The sequence below is a fragment of the Talpa occidentalis genome, unplaced genomic scaffold, assembly GCF_014898055.3.
Source record: "Talpa occidentalis isolate TD23 unplaced genomic scaffold, MPIMG_talOcc4v2.1 talOcc4.7, whole genome shotgun sequence".
NCBI classification, from domain to species: Eukaryota; Metazoa; Chordata; class Mammalia; order Eulipotyphla; family Talpidae; genus Talpa; species Talpa occidentalis.
The window spans coordinates 5789915-5814716 of record NW_023605083.1 but is presented as its reverse complement, the minus strand read 5'-3'; the positions used below and the strand labels follow the sequence as shown (position 1 = coordinate 5814716).

The window sequence follows — 24802 nt, the reverse complement described above, 5'->3', positions numbered from 1 at the left end:
TCAATGAAATGTGCAAGAAAAGCACTAAGCCAAGTCTGGCCCATAGCCAGAGCTCAGGCGTTAGTAGCCACGTGCATTTCATACAGAGGTGCCATAAACTCGCATGTGAAGAGGGAAGCAGGAGTGCCAGTAACAACAGGAGATGTGGGGATGAGAGAATAATGGCTGCCTGAGGGTTAGAGATAAGTTGGATAGGTCGCTTTCAGGCTAATGCATTTGTTTATAGAAGATGTGATGCTTGAGCTATAAAATGAGTGATCAGACTAAAATGACATCTTTGAAAAAATCTGATGCTGTATTATTCTAAGACTACTTACGTGGCCATCGTCTTCCCAAGGGCTTGAAAGCATCGTGCCCAGAGCAGTGCTGACATTAGAAAAACATGGTGCCACTACTTTGGACACCTTTAGCTGCCTCGACTGGCTTAAAAATATGTTACCCCATGGAAGGGCAGGCTCCAGGGTTGATGGATTCTAAGACTTCGTGACCAAAGCTGGCCCTCCTCAGGGTCACAGGATGGTTGCAGCTGTTCCAGCCATGACACATAAACAAACCCTGTCCAGAGGAAGAAGTCCATCTTTGGAAAAGAAAGGAAGCCTCGCCAGCAACCCTGGCACAGCTCTCATCCTGTCCCCTTGGCCAGAATCGGTTCATGTGTTCACTCCTGCACCAGTGGCTGCGGGTGGCATGTTGGGAGGGTCATCAGCTTCTCTCCCACGCAGGTGGGCTCTCACTTTTCCCTGAGCACAGGTGAAGGGCTGAGCCCACCTAAGTGCCCACCACTGCCCGTGACAAGAGGAACCAGTGTTTTCACGGTTGTACGCCTCTTTCTTTTCCAGTCCACCAGAATTACATTGGAAATGACGCAGAGAAGAGCCCCTTCTTCTTGTCTGTGACACTTTCTGACCAAAACAATCAGCGTGTCCCCCAGTACCGTGCAATTCTTTGGAGGAAAACAGTAAGTAACTGGCTTGCACCGCGGGCAGAGTAGCTCGCATGCTTGTCACGATGGCTCTGGGAGCCTTTCTCTAGGAGGGTCTTTGCATTTGAGTATCCAGGATGGTGCTGCTCACACGTGTCACCTGCGCACCCTTATTTAACAGCATCTTTTCGCCTATCAGCCACTAATTAGACATGTCCTTTGCCCTCAATCTCTGGCCCCTGGGATTACACACTATTTTACAGAGTTGATCTTAGCAGTTAGCGATACTGAAAGTGAGGGACTGGCTCACTTTCAGATAAAAGGAGCAGCACATACTGGGAGAAAATAATACAGCTGCAGAGGTGCAGCTTGAGGGGGCAACCCGAAGGGATTCTGAATCCCTGGTCAACCCCTGAATCGGTTATGCTTCTAAAACTTGTTTGAGACGCAACACCTTCCCTCAGTGATGCAAGGCAAAAGAACAAGTCTAGTCTTAGCAAGGCCAGTACCCCTGGCCATAGTGGGCTTGGACACTTACTTGAGGGTGGTGAGCTAAAGGCAAGCCCTTCGAGCTTTGGGTCTTTGTAGCTCAGGAAAGTTTTGGGTTTTTTCTTTTCGTGAGCTAACATTTTTTTTTTTTTTGAGGTAACATTGGCTTACTTCATTGTTTGTGTTTTAGAGGTGTAGGATCTCCTCCGCCTGGTGTTGTCCCCACACCACACCCACTACCAGAGCACCCACAGTCCATTCCCATCGCCCATCATGCTCCCTCGCCGCTTTGTTCCTGCCCCTCGGCCTTTCTTCCGGTAGCCTCAGTTCCATAGTCAGATTTCTAGAGTTTGTTGTTAGTTGGGCTTTATCTGACCCTTTATTTGGCTTCTCTATGGTCCACATGTGAGGGATGCCATCTGGCGTTGGTCTTTCTCCTCTGCATCATCCTCTTCAGTCCCCCCAAGGGGTCACAAAAGACAGGGTTTATCTTTTCTCGACCGCTCAGTTGTGTTCCCTTGTGTACATGGGCTCCATCTTCTGAGCAAGTTTTCTGACATTCATTATTGTTCTTTTCCTGTTTTCTAAATTGTTTTTTCAGTAATTCTTATATTTGATCTCGGTATTTCATCTTTCACCTTTTCTCATTATTTTCTTTTCTTGGCATTTTTTCCCCTTTGCTTCTCAGAGAATTCTTTTCAGAGACTAGACAGATACTGGAAAGAGCAAAATGTTTGGAGTCGAGCCAATAGGGTCAAATTACAAACTCATTTTGTGTAAATTTGTGAAATTTCCTTAGATGCCTAAAAGATAAAATTTTTTTAGTCCTGAATGGTGAGTGTGTGATTAGAAAGCAATGAAATAAGCTTCTCTAGAAAAAGACAGTCCCCTTAGTTGGTGGTCTATACCAATGGATACACCAGTACAAATCCAACAATCAAATAACTGCACACTGCTTTTTTCTCTGCTACATAGTGTATCAAAAATTGCTGCATAGATCTTTTTGGGGAAAAAATCATACAGAAATTTAAAAAAATACTGGTTTGATTCTGATGTGAGATGTATGTTTGTCTATACACAGATATCACACATGCACATATATAGTGCAATAAAGCAGCAACTTCAAAAAACCCAGAAAGAATTTCTAAGATCTACTAGAGTAAGTTGTAGTTAGAAACTTTTTATGATCATTAATAATAGTGATACTAATAACAATAAGATCAATTTATTGAGCACTTACTATTTATATAGCACTTACTATATGCCAAGTCCTACAGCAAGTCCTCCACATTCACTGTCTCAGGAGGGCTGATCATACCTTGGCGGGGTAAATGACACAGCCAAGGCCACACGCCCTGGGTGGTGGCAAACCAGGCAGAAGCCAAGCCTGCGTGTCAAGCTATTACCACTGTCCATGACCAATTCTATAAATAATTCTCTGTTGTCCCTCTCCCAAGACTGAGCTCCAAAAGCAGGGGACTGCTTTGTCCTCAGGACCCCCACCTTCTAGCTCAGTGCCCAACACAGCAGGAACTTAGTAAGTATTTACTGAGTGAATTATGAGTGATGCCAAAGTCCAGCTTAACATACGGGCTACAGTGCCCCTATTTATGTAAACTTTCATGTATGTTTCAGAATTTTTTTTCTTTTTCATCAGGCTTAAGGTAAAATTCTAATGTAAAATAGAATTACCTCTTATTTGTGAATTTTTTCCTATAGAAAACACTGGCCCTCGCCCCCTCTCCATGCCGCTGCAAATGGGCCAGTCTTGTCATCGGCGTAGCTGTCCTCGGTAGTTGTTACCCTGTTAAACAAAAAGCAAACCACCACCATCCATTGGACCCTCTGCCCTTGCCCCCCCCCCACTCCCTTCACCTCTGGCCACCTCTGTTCCTGGAGCTGGGCTGGTTCTTCTGGTCATGGTGGTTGGTTTTATGGCCTAGTCCCCAAGGCAGCCTTATCCATTCCCTTATCTATTGTAGCCTCCAAACCTACCTGCTGAGTCAGTGGTGGGCGGGGGGTGGGGGTAGGGGGGGAAGCTTAGTTTTTAACCTCATCCAGCTGTGCCCTGACAGATCTGACAGAGACTGTGTGCCAGTTTGCACACCTGGGAATCAAACCTATAACCCAGATGTTCTTAGGTGTCAAAATATAACCTTGACGTATTTGCAGTACCCTTTACCCACTTCAAGGGCAATTCTGGAAATAAGGGTGCCAGGACCCCGATATCTAACATCTAACCCCTCAACTTTCCTATCAACTTCCTTCCTCCAAGGAAAGTAGGGGGGGTCTCAAGCTCCTGCCTTCCTGGAGTGGGTCTTCGCAGTGTCGTAAACTCCTTACCTGGGACAGTTGCCAGATCCTGGGGAAGGAAGAGGGCACGAATGAAGACGAACTTTTGCTTATTTTTATTTCTAAAGATAGTGTCTCTATTGCACTGTAAATTATGATAAGCACCCTGAAGGAAATGAAGACAGAACGGTAGCGGAGAGCTGCTGAAGTGGGAGAGTCCAGAGAAAGCCTGGGAGGTGACATTTAAACAGACATAAGGAAGAGAAGGGGCAGAGGTGCCAGACAGAAGGTACACCGAGCACTAGATAAGGGAGGAGGCTCCGGGCCCTTCTGGCTAAGTGAGAGAAGCCCAAGAAGTAGGATTTGAACCCCAGGACCACGGTAAAGGCAGCGCAGAGCTGGGCTTGTCCCCCGCGCCTGGGAAGAGCCAGCGCTTTGTCCCGAGCCTCTCCCCTGGCCCAGGTCCGTGTCAGGGCAAGGAGGTGCTGGCTGCCAGGTGCAAGTGAGCAGGCTAAAGGGAAGGGAGGAAGTGGCTGACTCAGAAACACACCTGGGGGAGGGGTCAGCGATGAGGTCCCCTGGGCACAAGCCCGGCTGGAGGCTGTGGGAAATCCACAATGGATGACTCAGCCCTCCTCACTCCCCACCGGCCCACGTTCTGTGATGAGATGGTCAGGAGAGTGGCTAAATGGAGACTCCCTACCTTGAACAGACTGATGTGTCACTGCTGTATTCCTTCTAAACATAAAAGAAAAGGGTTTTTTTTTTTATTTATTTTTTAAGAAAAGGCTTTTTATTTTTTTTTTAAAAGATATTTTTATTAATTATTATCAAATTCCATTGTTTTACATTTTTGCGAGTGTTCTCACAGTAAATTTGCATTTACTTATAAGTCTTTGCTCATTTTTCTCCTTTTCAGTTTTCTGTGCCACTTGTTTTTTTTTTTTTTTTAATAAATTTTATTGTTATATTCCCCATACAATTGCAGCCCCCCCATTCTGACCCCAATCCCTCCCCTCCCACCCCCGCCCCCCTAAAAGTGTCTCTGGTTCATAGTTTTTTGTTGATTTTGATTTTCACTTTCTTATAGTTATTCATTTTCCTGGTCCCTTATTTAAGTTTTCTAGATTCCTGCTATGAGTGAGACCATCCGGTATTTTTCTTTTTCTTTTTGGCTTATTTCGCTGAGCATGATCCCTTCCAGCGCCATCCATGTTGCTGCAAATTGCATGTGTTTATCTTTTTTGAATGCTGAGTAATATTCCATGGTATATATGTACCACATCTTCTTGATCCAGTCATCTATTTTTGGGCATTTGGGCTGTTTCCAAAGCTTAGCTATTGTAAACAGTGCTGCTTTAAACATAGGGGTGCAGGTGTTCTTTGGAATTGATGTTTCTGTGTCCTTTGGGTAAATACCTAGGAGTGGGATTGCTGGATCATATGGAAGCTCTATGTTTAGTAGGTCCAGAAATCTCCATACAGCTTTCCACAGTGGTTGGACCAGTTTGCACTCCCACCAACAGTGCAGAAGAGTTCCTTTTTCTCCACACCCTCGCCAACATTTGTTGTTGCTAGTTTTTTTAATATGTGCCATTCTCACTGGTGTAAGATGGTATCTCATGGTAGTTTTGATTTGCATTTCCCTGATGACAAGTGATGTTGAACATTTTTTCATATGCCTGTTGGCCATTTGCATTTCCTCTTCAGAGAAGTAAGAAAAGGCTTTTTAAAAAAGGGATTCATGCTTGTAAAAATTCCATGCAGATGATATGGCAAATAAAGACATCAAAATCCAACTACTCAGATAATTGCGGCAACATCCTCCTGACATCTGTTCACATGTGCACATGCACACTCACACACTCACGCGCGCACACACACACTCTCTCTTATACTCACACACCTTTTGCATACACACCTCTCGCACACATGGGGCAATATGCACACGCAGCTCCGTGTCCTCGCTGGGCTCACTTAGTGCTATAGGTCCATGAACTTGGCTCCACTGTACACGTGTTAATCTTGAAAACTCAGGCCCGGAAGGTGTGTTTCATGGGAGAACGACTCCAGAAAGCTACACGAGGGAGAGGCTAGGGAGGAGGAGCCTTACAGTTTGTAGGGAAGCAAGATCCGAATCCTTCAGCCGCCTGCCCTGTGTGACCAGCCATGAAAGCTGCCCCTGAAGACGTACGGCGCCTGGGCAGGGCTGGGCCCCGTCCCGTGCACACCGCCTCAAGCTGCCCGGGCTTCTCTTTAAAGCTGCCTTGGTGTGTTTGTTGCGGAAAAGGAGTGGACAGGGTAAGAATTGAGCAACAAGGCCAGACTTAGGACCCGCGTCCTGCTGGCTGGCACCCACCTCGAGCACAGTGAGGCAAGAGGGCCAAAGGGCAAGCCGAGGGCATGACCCGGGTTTCAGTGGGGGGTGGGGATGGAATTTGAAAATGCGTGTTCCTATCATAACATGTATTTGGATTTTTTTTTAATCTATGCAATGCAAACTACAAAAAAAATTAAAAAGAAAGCTCAACCTAATTTCCCCGGCGGGCAGAGCCCCCTTGGGCACCCCCACCCCCACCCCCACCCCACGGCAGTAAGCACAATTTCTGGAGCTGCAGAGAGAAGACATCGCCCAGCCTGGGGTGGGGATGGCATGACCAGGTTCTCAAGGGTGTGGGAGGAAATGAAATCTGAGGCTTGAAAAGGGTGAGCAGCCCCTCTCCAGCACTGCTCTTTGGGGCTGGGATAGAGGTGTTGGCAGATGTGTCCCGAAAACACAAGGAAAGTCTGCATTTACTTCTTTGCCTGCTTCCTGCATGAAGTGTCTCCACCCAGCTCTAGCTGCTGGTGCTACCAACTTTAGTATCAGTCAAAGTTAGAAAGTTTTCATCGTGGACTGCATCTTCATGCCTTTGCTAAGCGCATCGTGTAAATCCCTCATGGGGGCGGAGTGCTGTGGTCTCTAAGGGGATGGGAAGAGACGCGCTGCTCTGTTCTAGGTTGGGATGCGGACCTGAACCCTTCAGTTCACCCCTTTCACTCAACAAATGGCGCTTGAGAACTTTCTGTGAGCTGATGCGATGGGCGCTGGTTTAGAGAGGAGGAAACAGACTTCTAGTCAGTGAACGGATAAATATAAACGCACACTTTCTGAAAACCTCCAAAAGATTTGGGCTTCAAGAAGCCTTGGACTTGGAGACGTGGCGCTTGGTCCATGAACATGTGGGGGCTGTTCTCTTCTGACCCAGGAAGAGACCTTGGCTCAGAGACCAAGCCCCCTGTGTCCTGGTCAGGTGGCTGCCCCAACGGCTGGCCCTGCAGTCACCGTGTTGAAGAGCAGAGCGTAAATCCCCACATGTAGGGTGGGGACGTGGGAGATGCTGCCTTAGTGAGATTTTTCCCAACACAATATGTGTTTATTCGTCTCTGTGCCCCTTAGAGGAAAATGAAAGTGACTGGCCATGGGCTCCTTTGAAAAAGACACGGAAACTGCCAGGCTCCCCACTGATCGGGTGTTTTGACTTTCCAGGGTACCCAGAAAATATGCCTCCCCTACAGTCCCACAAAAACTCTGTCCGTGAAGTCCATCTTAAGGTAAGTACCAGTCGGCAGAAACCCGGCACCGAGCCCTGTGGTGGCTCTTCCTGTCCCATTCGAGTGTCGCTTCCCACAGTCCTGAGCCTCGGCTCAGTGCTGGCCATTGTGCGAAGTGGCGACGTTCTTTACTTCACGTGATGTTCTCAGCAACCCTGTAAGGCCGGGACTGTTATCCCCTCTTTATAGATGAGGACATGGAGGCTCAGGTGGGGAGTGGGGGAGCCAAGGTCACACAGCTTGGGTGTGGTGGAGCCGAGGCCCCTGTGATTCAGGCCGTCACTGCTCACAACTCCCCAGCATTGGCTGCCTGCTGTTTTCCACGCACGCACACAGACACTTGGGTGTTGTAAAGAAAATCAAGAAACACTCTTCCTTTCAATTTTCTGCTTTGAAATAGAAACTCATTTCTCAGCAAATGCTTCCAGAGAAGAGTGGGCTTGTTCTTTGCCAAACAACATTAAACGACTGGAACACCTAGCTGTACTCAGCTCAGCTGCCTCTCGTCCCCCGCCTTCCCACCGCCCTCTCTTCTCTCTCCCGTGTGGGGTGGCGGCCTCCCCTGGGGAAAGCCAGCACTCAGCTGGGCCCAACATTGTCACCAGCTGAGATGTTACTTTCCAGCAATGGCTCCTGTCTGCCAAGCACTGTGCTGAGTGCCTTGCCTGTGTGCTCTCAGCAAATCTGCAGGCCAGCTCCAGACCAGATCTCCATATATGAGCAATCTGAGCCTCAAGAGTCACAGTGGGATTTGGGAAAGTACTCACAGCTGGTAAACCACAGAGCTGGGATCTAAATCTACATCTGTGTGACCCTGGGCTGGGACTGCTCACCAACCAGGCCATACATGTGAAGAGGAAGCTTGTCTCCCACGGCGACAATCCTGCCTCTCTCCATTAGGCACGGATGAGGAAGGGGCACTAAGATTAGGAAGCCCAAGGATTTTTATTTCATTTAAAGTTCAATTTGATCCCCCAAATTGTCACCCTTCTCCTCCATGCTCTAAACCTGGGTTTTCTCTGGAGCAATCTGAAAGCTGAGTTAAGGAAGCACCTGTGAAATCTATGTCAAGCATAGATTTCTTACTGCTCCAAAATCTTCACTTGCTTTGTGGGTAATACTCTGAATTATGCTGCCGTAAGAGTTCTGTGAGTCTGTGAATATTTTCTCCTAAAAAGAAGTTACTCTATCTCCTTTCTTCTTGGACCTAGGCTTTCATTTACTCATAGTTTCATCTAGTTGTATGAGTTGGGCCTTGGCCTTTCAACCTGCCCTTAACAGCCAGAGCAAGCTCCAGAAAGAAAATACCTTTAGAGATATGCAAGATGAAAACTTCTTCAGTTGCAGCCAATCGAAGAAATGATTTTCTTCTTCTTTGGTTACAATCATGAACTTGAAAACTTGAAAAGACATTAAAATATAAATACTATGGGATGAAATAAGCCCAGGGTCAAAAGTTGACTCTTCTACTTACCAGCTTTGTTAACCTGGACTAGTTCTTTAATTTTGGAGCCTCAATCGCCTCATCTTTAAAATGGGGATAAAATACACCAGATGGCTTCACAAATGAATTCTACCAAATGTTCGGAAATGAACTAGTGCCTATCCTATACAAACTCTTTCCAAAAAATGAGAAGGAAGGAATACTACCAAATACTTTTTTTTTTTTAGATTTATTTTATTTATACAAGAACCAGGGTACAGACCAGATTCGCCGGAGGGTGAGAGGATTCACCAGAGACAGAGCAGGGAACAGAATAGGCAGACTGATGAAATACACTGCTGAGGGGAGCAGCGGGCGAAACACGAGAGGTCTGCTGCGCCATGTGGGTTGCTCCAAGGCCGGCCAGGATCGAACCAGCACTACAAAGACTGCGGACAGCTTCACAGTGCTACGCTCAACCGACTGCGCCACCAGGGAGGCCCCCAAATATGATTTATGAAGCCAACATTACACTAATAGTAAAACCAAACAAGGACACAAACACACACACATGCACACACACACTAGTATTTGCTTCAGAGATGCTAAAGGAGATAATTCAGGTAAAGCATTTACAGGGTGCTAGCATAGAGTGAGTTCTCTAAAAATATTAGCTGTCACCATTTCACCTTTCACTTACACATTTGGGGATCCTGCCTGAAACGGGCCTTAGAGGTTTTCTAGTTCAGTTCCCCAGAGGAACTTGGGCTCAAGGACGTTAACGTTGCTGTCTGGTTCAGGATGGCCTATTGCCCTAGTGGCAGGGGAATCGCCACAGGAAGAAAGAAATGTCAGATAATTTTAATTGCATTTCATTTTATCATAAATTGCTATTTAAAAAGTCCATGGATCACATTTTTAGTAAATGAAAGTAAGAATCTTGATGCTCCATCAAGGTAGCCTGAAACAGGGGCTGGCCAGACCCCCTTGCTTTCTGACTGTCTGTGTGTCCCCGGGGACAGTTACATAAGCACAGTGCTCCATGCTGGCTGGTCACCCTTAGTATTCATTCATCGACACGCCTCCTGGGTTGTATCTTCTGTGGGCCAGGCCCTGCCCAAGCCCACAAGGCTTTCTAGGATATCATATTTAGCTTCTCTGCAGAACTGGGACTTGCTCTACCTTACTTTTTCTACTGGCTCATTCTGTCCTTTCTATTTCAGTGCCATGAATCTGGACAAATTTGAGAAAGGCCCCAGAGAAATTTTTCATCCTGAGATACAAAAGGTAACAGAGACTTTTATGCTTCATAATCGTCTGAATTTGGTCACAGTGCTAGACTAGAACTGGTAGATCATGTGAGTCTTGGTCCAGGATATGAGCCAAAATCACCTGTGGGGCTTTGAAAATGTCATGGAGAACCTTTGAGGTTCTCATGTGCTGGGTCCAAGGTCAACGCTGGGGTGATTGTGAGGTGTGGCCACTCCTGAGAACTACTGGACTGTCAGGCCCTCGGACCATGAGCCGGGGGAGTGTGTGCCCAGGACTCAATCGACTTAAAGGCCAATCTCTTTCCTGTGTCAAGAAGGGTGGAACTTGAGATTTCTTTTTCATTAATAAAATGCAATGTGTATTTATTAAACTCTAACTCATATGGAGACACTGCTGGACAGAGGGCACCCAGAAAGCCATCCTGTTTCCTTACTGTTAAGGCAAAACAGTCTGCTGTGGGAAAAAAGAAGATGCGGGTCCTAATCTAGAAGATGGGACGTCAGAAAAATGTCAGCTAAACGGTGTCAATTTAACTTTGCAAACCTCCCCTTGAAGCTTAACACAGGCATCGCTGTTTTGTGGCTGTTCTGTGCCCAAGCTAAGCACCAAGGAGTGGGACAGGGCAGGGAAGTGACGAGGGAAGGAGCTGGAGGGCGGGTGGGAGTCTGTCCTTGGGGAGCTTGGGGGTCTTTCTGCCAGCAGCATTGTGCTTAAATGTGCTTTTTAAGGCAACAGCTCAGTTATCACAACAGCCCAAGGAGCTAAGTGGCCTCCGCGCAGTCTTTGCCAGCATACCTTTAAAACACAGCTAGCTTTTAAAAGAGATAGCGTCTCACCTTCACTCATCCCAAATATCTAGAGTTGTGAATTCCCCAATCTTTTATCTTAAGAGAGCTTTTAATGGCATTTGTACCCTGCCTCAACCCCAGAAGGAACTAAGACAAAAATAACTATGTTGGGTTAAATTTTTAGCAACTTTAAGCCGTCTATGTTTACAAGTGATTCTTTATAGCAAATTTAAAAACAAATTAGGGTAAACATGCCAGTTTGTACTGGTCATCATTCTGTGTGTGTGTGTGTGTGTGTGTGTGTGTGTGTAATATTTTTTTGAAGTAACCCTGCTTTCAGCACTACACATGATTTAGGGGTATAGGTTCACACCCCAATCATCATTCTTATTCCTTTCCTTCTTCAAATCTGGAGGTGATCCTCGGAGTGCACAGAGCCCGCTCTGGGTGAGGTATTCCTCCTGGTCAGGGCATCCTTCCTGCTTCTTGCTGCTGAGCAGTCTCTGAGCAGAGCTAGGCTCTGCCCATCTTCCTTGGCTGCTTTCTCTCCACCACAAACAGATGCTGAGGAAACGAGCTACAGCATCCTCCTGCCTGTTTGTACCACCACAGGGGTCTGCTGTTTACCCAACAGAAGGCACTTTCATGCTTTCCCCGCATTTGTGTTTTGACTTTTCTTCCCTTAACAAAGAAGTGTGTGAGCTTTCCCGCCACCACGTGTGTGTGTGTGTGTGTGCGTGCGCGCGTGCATGCATGTGTGTGAAACTTCACAGCCTTCAGCAGTTTCTGTAGATTTCCTGTAGAAATCTGTAGAAGCCTGGAGCCACAGGCCTTAGGACTGGAGGAGAGTTTTCTCACACAAAGCGCACAGATGCAGAAAGGGCACAAAAGAAGCCATTGCGTTATAGAAAAGGCATCTCTCCACCAAGTGGGAAGGGCCTGATGCTGTTTTTAAATGTTATCGGTCTGCTTCTGGCTGCTCTTTTTCTTGGCCAGAATCTTTCCAGAAGCAATATGGGATAAACTAGCTTCAAATAATAGAGAAGGCCTCATCATGTCTGTGTGTTTTTCCCACTGCCAAGCCTCATCTTTGTTTTCTGAGAGTCATGGAATAATACGACTATCCCAAATGACCAGGTATTCCATAAAATTGAATAGAGCTAACTTTGAACTTTTTAAAGTACTTCAAGGGGACAAAAAATGGTGTGTCAATGAGATAAAGCTTAGTTTTCATAGAAAGTCAAAATTAAATAATCGTCTGTTAAGCAGGGACATAACTTTTACACCTTTATTTGACAGGACTTGCTGGTTCTAGAAGAACAAGAGGTGAGTAGTTTTATGAGCTGTTCATCCCCGCTGTGCTCTTTGTCACCCGTGACCGTGAGCATGACTTTTCCTTTCGGTCACACCTCTGCATGGATTGTACAATGTGCATTTAGTATCCCTGAAATACTTGCCAACATGCTTTTTCAAGATATGCTTCAGAATTTTCTATGCAACTATCTGTACAGATATAAAAACAATCCCACTATTTAAAACTGCTTGGAAATTTTCCCATTTTAACCTTGTCATCAGGGTGAGTAATGAGGTTTAAGTGTCCTAAAGGCAGGGTGTTTGCACTTTGCTAGCCCCCTCGATTTACAGAGTGCCATCTTTATCCGTATGTCTCCTCTGCTGCTCTGCTTTTTAAAAATATATCTAGGTAGGGGCTTCCCTGGTGGTGCCAGGGTTAAGATGCAACTTATGAAGCAATCTGCAGCCACTGCAGCACGAGTTTGATTCCTGGCCAGCCAGGGAGCAACCCACATGGCGCAACAGACCTCTCCTGACTTGCCCACTGGTCCCCTCAGCATTGTACTTCGTCGGTCTGCCTGTTCTGTTCCCCACTCTGTCTCTGGTGAATCCTCTCACCTTCCCACACCTCTGGCCTGTACCCCAGCTCATGTATGCATAAATAGATGGATCTTTGGGGGAAAAAATGTATCTAGGTAGATAATGAACACAGGGAAATAACCCAAATATTATCCACAGCAATTGAGTAGAAAATTACAGCCATGTCTCATCCAAAAGCCACTCCTACCGGCACTTCTCCAGAATAGATCCCTAGGACACACATTTCCCAGCACCCCCACCGCAGCTCCCTGATCCCTGACCCACCCATCATCTCTGCTTTCCACCCTTCTACGCCATTCCTCATATAGTACCGAAATGGCCTTTGACAGGCATGTCAAATCAGGCCACCCTAATGACTTCCCAACCCACTCCTTGGAAATCTCCAAATCCTCCCCAGGGCTGGTTCAGCCCTGCAGGAGCTGGTGGTGCTACCCTCACCCTCTGAGCCACACTAACACGTGACTGTCTGTCCTTCCATCTCCCCAGGAAAGCCTGTGGTTCCCACTCAGAGGATGCTCCCCCTGAGAGCGGCTCGAGGGTCACTCCCTCACTTGCTTAGATCTCTGCTCAGAGAGTCCTTCCTTGATATGGTACACTGCTCGGTCAATGGCACAGGACTGCCCTTGGCCTGCTGGCTGTCAGCTTCCCTGGGCCTGGGCCCCTGGCAGTATGTCGGTTTGTTCCTTTTGCCCCATGGTTCTCAAAATGGGGTCCCTGGACCAGCAGCATTGGCATCACTTGGGAACTTGTTGGGAATACAAGTGCTTGGGTCCTGCCCAGAACACCGCATGAAGGCACTGAGTGGGACCCAGCAGCCTCGATTCTAACAGGCCCCCAGGTGATGGAGGTGCTTTTTCAGGGACCCCTGAGAACGGAGAGGTGCTGACATTCTGGAGACATGCGATTCTTGTCATCATTTCCAAAGTAAAGGAAAGCTAGAGCATGTAGAAAGGAGATAGAAATCCCTGACAAAATTCCAGTAAATTTACCAAAAACTAGTTTGGGCAGAAGAGGTGATCACTTGGTGGCAACTTGTGTATTTTATCTAACCTGTTCTGTTTCTTTTCTTATTTATTAACACACAAGTGTGCCGTCTTTATCAGTCCTCTCTGCCAGTAAGACTGGGACTCAAAGGAAAGGGGCCCTGTCCTGTCCCTCCTTCATGGGACTTACATTTGAGTGGTAGAAACAGACAAATAAGCAAGTTCAATGAAAGAGTTAGAATGTGAATAGTGCGTGCAGACGATGAACAAGGTGCTTGTGATGGAGAATGATGGGGGGCGGTGACTTTATGGAGGGACAGCAGCAAAGGCCTCTGAAACTGACATTTGAGATCTGCATGATGTAGGAGCTGAAGGGGGTCCAGGTGGAGGGGTCTGCTGGGTGTGTCCTCCCTCCTGCTTACTCTGAAGAGAAAACTAGCTCCCAGTGGTGTGCGGGTGCCCTTCCCGTGTGTTGGGACAGAAAAACGTCAAGAAGCCTAACCTGGGACTCTTAAACCCCGGCAGTCTGCCTTGACATCCCTTGACCTCTGACTCATTGGCCAGAGCTTGAAACACGCTTGTCCCCTGTCTACCCCAGAACACCCCTAGGCTACCTTGCAAAGGTTGATTCTCTTCCAGCCTCAGATGTTTGTTATTATGAAATATTTCAGGCAGACAAAATAAGTATAAAGAATAATGTAATGAAGACCTATAAATCCACTACCCAGCTTAAGAGGAAAAAAAAAAAAAGAAAACATTAACTACACAGTCGAGCTCCCTGGTTCTGTTCTCTCTCTTCCACCCTTCCCTATAAAAGCTGTTTTTCGCAATTGGTGTTTATCATTCTCACAGGATCCAATTTTTATCCAGTGCTTAAAGTCAAGAATAGTAGAGTGAACATTTCTACTGGATAATTCTTGATTGGCTTTTTAACTTCACATCTGTTTGTTGACTCCTTGAGATTAAAATATCTTTAGGAAATGGGGAAATGAGGCTTTGGAATAAATTGCCTGCACTTTCTACTTCTGTATCTCCGAGTCCTCACACTTTGAGCCCAAGATCGCGATATTAAGCTGTGAGCTTTGCTCTGCTCCACTGCCAGGGGTGTGGCTGCTGCTGGCTTGAGCAGTACAAGGTGCCGCTCTGCGAGCTGCTGTTTGGCCACAGAATGGACCTGGCATCCTGCAGGCACCGTTACAAATGAAATTACAAATGAACTCACACAAAAGCGTAGTGTCCTGCTTTTTTTCCTCTGTAAGCTATAAAAATCAATAAAGGGGCCTCCCCGGTGGCGCAGCGGTAGAGCGCTGGGTTGCGAAGCTGCCCACGGCCTCTACGGCGACGGTTCAATCCCCGGCTGCTCCCCGGCCACCGGAGGAGGGTCCCACATGGTGCGCAGACCTCTCCTGCCACCCGCTGCTCCCCTCAGCAGTGTACCTCAGTCCTTCTGCCTGCTCTGCTCCCCGCTCTGGCTCTGGTGAATTCTCTCACCCTCCCGCGCTTCTGACTGTACCCAGTGCATGTATAAACAAAACAAACAAACAAGCAAACAAATAAATAAAGAAAAACATGCCTCTATAAAAAAAAAAAAAATAAAAATAAAAATCAATAAAAAGTGAAGGAATGATTGTCTTTCATATGGTTAACATCAAAACGGAGGACGTAAGCCCCCTAGGATCCATTCTGGCCATGGGATTCTTTATTTAGCAGACTGGTTCTCACACACATCACCGGCGTCTCGTGGCCGCCTCGGCGCTCATGATGAAATTAACCCTGACATCCTGTCTTGTCTTATCCTAAGGGCTCTGTGAATTTCAAGTTCGGGGTTCTTTTTGCCAAAGACGGGCAGCTCACTGATGATGAGATGTTTAGCAACGGTGAGTGTCTCCCCCGCTTTCCCCAAGCACAACCCCTTTGCTGCAGTTTTGACAACCCAGAAGCTACATGTGGGCCAAGTTGTAGTCTTTAATACAAAAAAACAGCCCATTGTTTTGTGAAGTCGTAGGGTAAATTTTTGGGGTCAATTTTGAGGGGCAGGCATTGCCCCGTTTCATTCATTTGTTCATTTGACAAATACTTATTAATGACCTGCCTTGTGCAAGGCCTGGCACCGGAGATAGTGTCACCGGCCAGCACATGGCATTTGGCTACTCTGCTCCTGCACCTTCTCCTTAGAATGAAAGCTATTTCTTTATGGCTAGGAGGCTTATAAAATGGTTATTATGTTTATATATTATAAAATATGAACACATTATAGAATGGTGAAGTAACAGGAAAAAGCATCTCCCTGTTACTATCCCCAGGAGGGTCATGTTAAACGCCTGCATGCTGTGAATGGAGCGGGGGTGAGGTTTTCACCTGGCAACATGTCATTTTGTGACACCCGTAACCCCAGTCTGGCAGCTGCAGGGTGGGTTGACCTGGTTCTGCAGTTTTCCTTTCCTTGGGTTCCTGGGGGTTGTGGAAGCTTCTGCGCTGTCTCCAAGGAGGACCCAGGTCACTATGTCTGTTGGCCTGCTGGGCACATCTGCAGAGCTCTCTAGTTTTCAGGTGATTTCAGCAGGCAGTGAGGACACGTTGACACCCACATGCTGGCCCAACTTGTCTCCCCCTACAGAAGTCGGAAGTGATGCTTTTCAAAAATTTTTACATCTCCTGGGTGACACAATCACCCTAAAGGGCTGGACAGGCTACCGCGGCGGTCTGGACACCAAAAGTAAGCTTGCTCTGAAACCGACCTGCGGGCTTGGTGTCTGCATGGCTCTGCTGCTCGGTCTGATTTGTATTTGCACGTAAACCCGGGGTGGGAGCAGGGAGGGACAGAGAAGAGGGGAGTGGAGCTTCACATGGGCCCCCCCGGCATCGCTGGACACTTGGGTGCTCCATGGAGCTTTGCCAGCCCTCACAGCCCCGGGGTGAGGGGGCGTGGTCTGCCGTGGACCCTCACTACTGAGCACCATGTGTGCCAGGACTGGGTTCCCAGGATGTTAATGGATAAGCCAGCATGGTCCCCACCTTTGTAGGGGTGACTTAATAACAGATGCAGGGTGAGGCATGTGGCCCCAGAGATCAGGTCCAGCTTTATTCCACAAGCTCCAATGCATTTGGGGCGCCGAAGCCTGCATGTTCCTCATCCCCCATCGGCAACTCTCAGCATCCCTGCTAGGGTCACAGCTACCATCTGTCAGGCTGTGCTGAGGCCAGGCCTTCTGCTCAGCACTTGACAGGCCTGTGGAGGCCTCCCCACACCCCGTGGAGGGAGACACTATTGTGACCCCATCTTCAGGTGAAGAAACTGACACTCAGAGAAAAGTGAGGTGACTTGTCAAGTGTAAGGTAGCTGATGAGAACTCGAGCCCAAGTCTGCCTGACCCCAGAGCCCAGGCTTTCATCCTTAGTCCTGGCAGTAGTGTGTTCTGCATGCCAGCTTGAGTTCATTCTGTCCCAAAGCCAGCCGTAAGTGGTAGGCCAGGACTTGTAACATGCTCTCCTCTTTAGCCCAGCCCATGCTCTCCTCGAGGTAGGCGTGAACAGGGCAGCAGGTGAGCTGGGAGAGAAGAAGCATCTGTCTCTCCTCACAGGCAGAAGCCTCGTGCCAGCTGGAACGTGGCCGTTACTGTGGCTTCCCCAACAGTGGAATCTGGTGGCGAATCCAGAACCATCATGGGGATGTACTAACTGTGTGCTCTATCCCCCCAGCCTGCACATGTGCTCTCAAGAGTCTCTGTGCCCCTACACGGTGTTTGTGTCTTACAGACGATACCACAGGGATAAGTTCCGTTTATACTGTGTACCAAGGGCATGAGATCATGTTCCACGTTTCTACCATGTTGCCATATTCCAAAGAGAACAAACAGCAGGTAGGTGTGGCCCGCCCGCACCGTGGCCTGAACGTGGAGCAGGTGGCCTTGTGGTTTCATATAGTTAGGTAGAGACCACAGTGTTCACCTCCGGGCTGCATCTCAGGCACAGTTTAGGGATGTTGTGGATTGTCTGTTTCTCTGGACTTTCAGCAAGCCTTGGGACACGAGCCTCACCTTAGCTGAATAAAAGATGGAAGGTAACAGTGTGTGCATGTGTTTCCACACGCCTGGGCTTGGGTCCAGACTCCCGAGACACTGCTCTGCATACCCGTTGTCTTTTCCTGTGACGTCTCTCCATGAGTCCCGCGTCTGTCAGCTAAGACTGTTGCACATAACCTCACTGAGTCCCGGGTCAGCATTGGTGGATCACTGCAGGGCTGGCCACTGGGGGTCTGTGTGGCTCTGCCTTGGGAAAAAATACCTGAGACTCCTCACCCACCCAGAGATGGGCCATTTCCAGGGGAAGAATTTCCCCTTTGTTGGAGTTTAGACACGTGCTGTTTTTTTAACGGTTGGGGGAGGGGGTCTCCCTTTAACTTTTATTAGATTCTTGTCCCTTTTCTACCCACTAAGCATCTAGATCAATAAACATACGCACAGAAAGTTGTTTAGCAGCTGAGAAATGCGAGCCTAGAGAGGGTCCATGACAGCCTAAGAGGTTTTTTCTGAGCACTTGGAATTCTTATTTCAACAATGCCCCAGTCAAGGGGAGAGATTCAGAGCATTCAGAACACAGATTCTTAAATGTTGGCAGCCTTGGGGTGGAAGGCGCTTGGGGGACCTGGCAGAGATGGGCCAGAAGTGCCTGGTGGTTGGAGCTGGAACCAGTTGCTGGTAGGTGATCTTGCGGGTGACGGAGACCCAGTGGGATTTTAGAAGCTCATTCTGGCTTTAGCAGGCTGCCTCTGGGAATACGCAGGCTGTAGCAAAGTACCTCAGCCCAGGGAGGCGGCTTCCATGGCCCAGAGTTCCGTTCTGCAAGACGTCTTCTTCCCGCGGCTGAGGACTCATACAGTATGGCTGCCGGGCTCCTGGGAGCTTGGGTCACAGGGAGGAGCCGTACCAAACCGGCCTTCCCAGTCATCATGAATTTTATTGACCTCTTTTATCTCAGCAGTTATGCCCGAAAAATTTTACTGGAATTTTTCATAATCCTCCTCCTCCCAACACCACCCCTTTTAGCCCTGCACCCTCCCCAAATTGCCATGTCCTCTGACAGAGGGGCTCTTGCCCAAGACAGGAGGGAGGAATATGGCCATCAGTCTTTGCCAGCTAAAAGGTCTTCAGCCTTGTCTTTTGGAGAGGGCCGTTAGCATGGTAAAGCGTTACCGCACTCGCCGGCCATGCTGAGCTGTCCCGGAGGGACCCTGCTTCTCCACCTCTTGGCTGGTTCCATGGAGGGGTGTTTGGGTCTTCCGCTTGCCCAAGCGTGAGGAAATGTGAAGAAAATCAAAGCTATTTGATTTTGTCTCTATTACTAGGAAGATAGTGTAGGAGGGGAGAGAGACAAGGAAATGCAGAAGGATATTGAATCTTACCTGCCTAACGGGGAGAGCAGAAAAGACTGCTAGCTGGACCTCTCTGTTCCTGCCCTGGGCTCTGCAGGCCTAAGGTAACAGTCACAGAGTCCAGGCCAGCCTAGCTCATTCGATCTCAGGGCATCTCTGACCATTAAGCACAGGTCTCCATAGGGGCCGGCAGACTGTGGCCCAAGGCTGATCTGTCCTGCTGCCCGTTTTGTTCGTGTTACTGGGACTCAGCTGTGCCCGTTCATTTGTGCCTTGTCTGTGGCTGCTTTTGCAATGGCTGTGTGGTTGCAAAAAGACAAGATGGTCCACAAGCTGAAAATATTTACTGTCAGCCCTTTAGCAAAAAAACTTTGCTAACCACAGGCCTATGAGGTCACTTTGGAAAGGTCACCTGGGGTCAAATTAGATAGGGCCATTTTCCTCACCAAGTATATCCTTCAGAATCCGCTAAGGCATTCATGAAAGTTTACATGTGTGAGCCCCATCTCCAGGGAATTGTTTGGGGGCCTTGAATGCCAAGCAAGGAGATGATGGTTGAAGGTGAGCACGGGTAGGCAGGGGGAAATACAAGCGTGGATTGGGAGAGGAGCAGAGGAGGTGGTTGGGGTGGCCAGAGGTGGGGCTGGTAAAACTGGAAGGTGAGAGGTTGACAGTGACCAGAGTCCGGGACTCTGGGTGCTTGTGGCTGGTCGCACCGCCACATTTTTCAGCTCCGTGAATGTGCCGCCTCGGGGTGACCTCCTCACGGTGTTATTTATGCTCCCACCCAGGTGGAAAGGAAGCGCCACATCGGGAACGATATCGTCGCCATCGTGTTCCAGGAAGGAGAGGAGCCGTCCCCCGCCTTCAAACCTTCCATGATCCGCTCCCACTTCACACGTATCCTGGGCCTTTGGCAACGCTCCGGCTTCGCGAGCTCGCAGCCTTGTTTTGCGTTCTCGAGTCTTAGATCCACTGCCTTGGGATTCCCCACATCTTCGCATTTCCCCTCCCGACTCACATCACTGGAGTGGTGGGTGGCTTAGTTCTCAGAGTTCTGACTTCTGAAATATCTTCCCTTTCCTCAGATTGCCTATAAAGTGAGAGAAACTTCCCACCGTGTACCCATAATAAATGAACTAGGGGGATTATAGTGAATCCTCTGAGAAATTTGCTTCAGGTAGAAAAACGTACAAGTAAGGTAAAAGACAAAATGATTTTTCTTTATTGATTCCAAGTCCTGCTAATAGCTGCTCCAGTGCCGTCTCTTGACATCTGAGGAATGATAGTTAATCCTATTTTTACCTGCTTCCCCCGTCGCTGTTGAGCCCGTGTTGCCGTGAAGTCCTGCGGGAGCTCTCCATAACATCCACGCTCAGCTTGGTCAGGCGGGGGAGGGACATGCGTGTGGCCACCCGGGCCGAGACCTGTTCTGACCCCATTGCTTTGGCTTGGACAGGCTTAGACGGTGAGCCCAGGGGTGGTTCCTGTACAGGTTGGCATTACCAGGAGCGGCAGCTAATGGCACTTTCAGAATCAATTCTGGTCTAATGACTCACGTTCCCTGGAGACTGCAGTAAAACATCCGGACACAGCCCATGGGACTCCCTGCGTCTGAGAGCGGGTTGCCATGTGTCCTTCGACTTGTTTCTTGTGACCTGTGTAGATGTGAGTTTTTAAAACTTGAATGTTGCCAAATGTCTTCCCTGAGGACGGAAGAAAATGAGTTTGCCCCTGCACTTAAATAATAATTTTTTTGGCTCTCATTCCTCTTACTAAGTGATCTCTTACTCTAATCCCTGGGATTTAGGATTCCCATTTCCTCTCCCACTGCAGTTCTTATAGAACAACAGACTCCTGCAGGTACAAGGGAGAACAGGTGAGAGGGGCTTTGTAAGGGACCAAGCGGCCATCATTATTTTTCAATTTCCTTTAGTGTGAGTATTAGATTTGTGGCTGGGCCCACTTGTTTCTGGGCCCAGCGCAGTTCCTGCCCTGGCTCTGGGGATGGAAGACTTTGAGAGACTGATGGCTCACTAGCCCTGGGGAAGGAACGCCTCTGGGAGGAGGAGGAGCAGAGGAAGAAGTAAGCTGATGGAGGCAGCACACCCCACCCCACACAGCAGAGGAAAGTCTCCCCTCAGGCTGCCATCAGCCCCACTGGTTTGGTTCCCCTTGTTCTGTCTCCCCAAGCCGAAAAGAGAGCGAGAGCAGGTGCGTGTTGGAAACATTTAAATTGCCCTTCTTTTCGGGATGTGTGACATGAAACCGGGCTGCTTTCACTTTGGGGCTGTGTTAGTGCTTCTAGGCAAGAGCATTGATCACATTGCTTTGTTGGCCGCTTAGTGGCCTAAGAGCTTCTGCATTTATATTGCTTTTCTGACATCTTTGGAGACTGGCCTTTGGCCCATTTCCTGAAGGATGAGCATGCAGAGCTAGAACTCAAGGTTCCCTCCCCACCTAAGAGCGACAGGTGCCCTGACCCCAAAGTGCAGGTCTAGGTGATTCTGCCCAAGGGGTTTTTCAAAACACAACCTATTGGCTGTGAGTTGGGGTTGTTTGTTAATCTCCTTAACCATCGCCACAGATATTTTTGCCTTAGTGAGATATGATCAACAAAATGACAATTACAGGTAGGTAATGACTTCCTCTCCGTGGCTTACTCAACTTCTCATGTTCACTTGTTGATTTGGTATTGATTGGGGGGGCTATTGATTTGCATATTTCTTGATTGATTTGATATTCATGTCCTCACCTTATATAACTTTCTTCATGCCCATCATCTCTGGGGGAAATACGCTCCCTATAGTGTTGCTCTGAGCCACAGACCCAGGGTCCAGGGTAGCTTATGGGACTTGATGGTGGGCACAAATGGGATCTGTCTGATCCTGACCCAGTTGCCCGCTTTCATAGACTAATCCATCTCTGTTTAAAAAATTAATCTCTTAAAAGTTCTCATGCTTGAAGAGAACATGAACTTTGAACCAAGTACATTTAGGTTAGAATCCCAACTCTGTCACTTGCTAACCTTCCAGCTTTGAAGCAAAGAGTTTATCTCCTGAGCCACAGGCTTGATCTGTAGAATGCAGGTCAGGATGCCCCCTTGGCAGAGTGGGAGGGAGCCAGTCAGTGCTGTGTCTGCAGATGCCTAGCATGCTGCCTGGTGCAGTGGGTGCCCCGTGGAGGCCTTTGCTGTCATCCCTGGGGTGCCTGCCCTGGCCCAACGCTGGGCGGGTCAGACCTCAAGGGACTCGGGAAGAGCTGGGCTCCACCTGTGGCAATTAGGAGGGGAGCCTTGGGGCAGCCCGGGCTCTGGTGCAGCCAGAAAAGCTGCTCCTGGGCAATGAATATTCCTACCACATCGCCCAGGCAACCAGGCAGATGTGAGGTCAAAGTATTGATGATCCTTGAAGAAAAGCCAATAACTCTGAAATGTTCTCTGTGCAGGCTGAAGATATTTTCCGAAGAGAGCGTACCCCTCTTTGGCCCCCCCTTGCCATCCCCACCGGTGTTTACAGACCACCAGGAATTCAGGGACTTTTTGCTCGTGAAATGTGAGTCTCAGTTTTGAGGTCTTCTTGTGACTTGTTCTACATGAGAACACAATTCCCCCAGGATGCCGTGTAAGGAATACCGCCGTGTGCGGGCCTGTACTCTGCGTGCTCTTCGCGGGCACGGCTGCCTCCCGGCTGAGCGGGACAGGCCCCAGGTCCTGCCGGCCCGGCGCCCGGGCTCCCCGACGGCCGTTTTGGAATCTCTGCTTATACTTGTATCTGTGTGTTTGTCGGAGTGGGAAGTCGGTGGGGCAGAGAGTGGTTCTGGTCATATCTCAGGGATGGGAAGAGTTGTCACTGGGTGTATGTGTGTGAGAGGAAGGGAAAGAGACGGACAGACAGACAGTCAGAAGATGAATGTGCTGTGTGAGGGACCTGGCAGCTTGTGAGAGTATGCATTTTAGCTCCCCCAGTAACACCCAAATACCTGACCTTGAGTCCCCACCCTCTACACCCTAAGAGCTGTTCCCCCCACCAGCACATGGAGACTATCTCAGAAATGCTTGTCCCCAAGAAGTTAGTTTTTCAGCCTGTGAGCACTGTCCTTCCTTTGCCCTCATTATGGGAAAAATCACACTTCGTATTTATTCTGCTCAGAGTGCCAAGCCTTGCGCTAACTCTGTGTTATCTCATTAAAATCCTTGAGATAGCTTTAGAAGGAGATGCAGTTATACCCCATATAATAATACGGGGTAGAAAACTTAGGCCACCAAGAAGCTAAATGATTTGCAGAGTACATGGAGCGCAGTGCTGCTGGGACCCAACCCTTAGCTGCTGCCTGGCCTCGGGGGCACTCTAGATCCTGTGCTCGTGCTGCATGGCCCAGGTGTGTGCCACCATGAAACTGCTAGCATTTTTCCGGAAGAAACTTCCATCAGGGGCTAAGCACCCCAGCACTCTGCTTAGATAGATGTTATGATTTCTAACAAAATGCACAAATGTATATTTAATCTTACTGAACGGCATGCTGGTGTTTGCTCCTTGTGTTGGTGGACGGGGGGTGCGGGGGTGGGTAGGTAGTAAGTGGGTGAGTGGCTGATGGGAGCACACTGGATATGTGCTAGTGACGTCGTCAAGTAATTAGATAAACCTCTGCCCAGGGAATCTGCAGTCTAACAGGAAAAGTAAGGTAGACAAACCTGTGGGCTCTGTGGGCTTGTGTAGAGGACTTTAGAGTTTTTAAGGGTCTTCCTTGAAGGAAGGGTAACATATGCATTGGGAAAGTGGGGAGCATTCACTATGAAGAGTTTCCTTAAGAAAGACATTCTTCAACCACATGTTAATATTTGTTATTCCCTTTATAACTTGATTTATTTTTAGTAATTAACGGTGAAAAAGCCACTTTGGAAACCCCAACATTTGCCCAGAAACGGCGACGTACTCTGGATATGTTGATTCGATCCTTACACCAGGATCTGATGCCGGATTTACACAAGGTAACTCTCGTCTGTCTCCTGGGGTCTCAGTAGAGAACACAAGTCCTTGTAATGAGTCCTGGTTAGAAAAGCCCAGAAGTCACCTTGGTCCTTGCTGTCCAGACCAGGCTGTGGCCTGTGGGGGCCAACGTACTCTCCTGTCACCACACGAAGGAGGGATGCTGAGTGTCCACGTCAGGAGCGTGACTCTCCTAAAACCAGGGCCCACAGAGATGGAGGTGCAGGCCAGGGCCGTGGGTGTCAACCACTTATCCCTGGGGCACTGGAGAGTGCTATTGGGGTGCATCTGTCCTTGGCAGTACTGCTCAGCATGACCAGGCCACAGAGATGATAGACAGCAAAAGGCAAGGGTCTTACAGAGAGTGTAGTCTCTCTGTAAGGTTTTCTGCAGACTGACTGGCTAACCCCATGTTCAGACACTGAAACAAGCATTCACATTAGCTGAAAATCCACTCCATGGGCATAGGCTGGAGGAGAGCCAGCGCCTCCAGGGGCACCCGTGTATTCTCTCTGGGAGCCCCCAGACTCAGGATGAGCTCTCCAGCAGCAGGGATTCGCTTATGCAGGCAAAACCATCATTGTTTAGAAGCATTTCCCAAGTTAACAAGGAAGCACAGAGCAAGCAAGGAGACTCCCTGGGACTCACACACGAGGTCCCGCAGGAACTCGCTATTAGGTGTGTAAATAATGCAGCGTCGGGGTCCAGGTGCTGGCCCGGGGAGGACGAAGAATACTGAATGAGCCAGCGCCCCTGCAGCCCTTCCCCTCCGGCGCAGCGACCACCA

At 48.5% G+C, this 24802-nt stretch overlaps 1 protein-coding gene across 4 annotated transcripts in view; it reads left to right on the top strand.

Annotated features, from left to right (window-relative positions):
• Window positions 1-24802, top strand: part of GARNL3 (GTPase activating Rap/RanGAP domain like 3) — a 122661-nt gene that overhangs the window by 67841 nt on the left and 30018 nt on the right. For all 4 annotated transcript variants that reach the window (XM_037491476.2, XM_054688778.1, XM_054688776.1 and 1 more), the window contains 11 exons: window positions 840-958; window positions 7233-7297; window positions 9944-10007; window positions 12080-12106; window positions 15458-15533; window positions 16274-16372; window positions 17413-17516; window positions 19819-19927; window positions 21615-21660; window positions 22475-22581; window positions 23902-24017. In XM_037491476.2, coding sequence (XP_037347373.1) covers window positions 840-958; window positions 7233-7297; window positions 9944-10007; window positions 12080-12106; window positions 15458-15533; window positions 16274-16372; window positions 17413-17516; window positions 19819-19927; window positions 21615-21660; window positions 22475-22581; window positions 23902-24017 — 932 coding nt within the window. The remainder of the gene's footprint in view (window positions 1-839; window positions 959-7232; window positions 7298-9943; window positions 10008-12079; window positions 12107-15457; window positions 15534-16273; window positions 16373-17412; window positions 17517-19818; window positions 19928-21614; window positions 21661-22474; window positions 22582-23901; window positions 24018-24802) is intronic.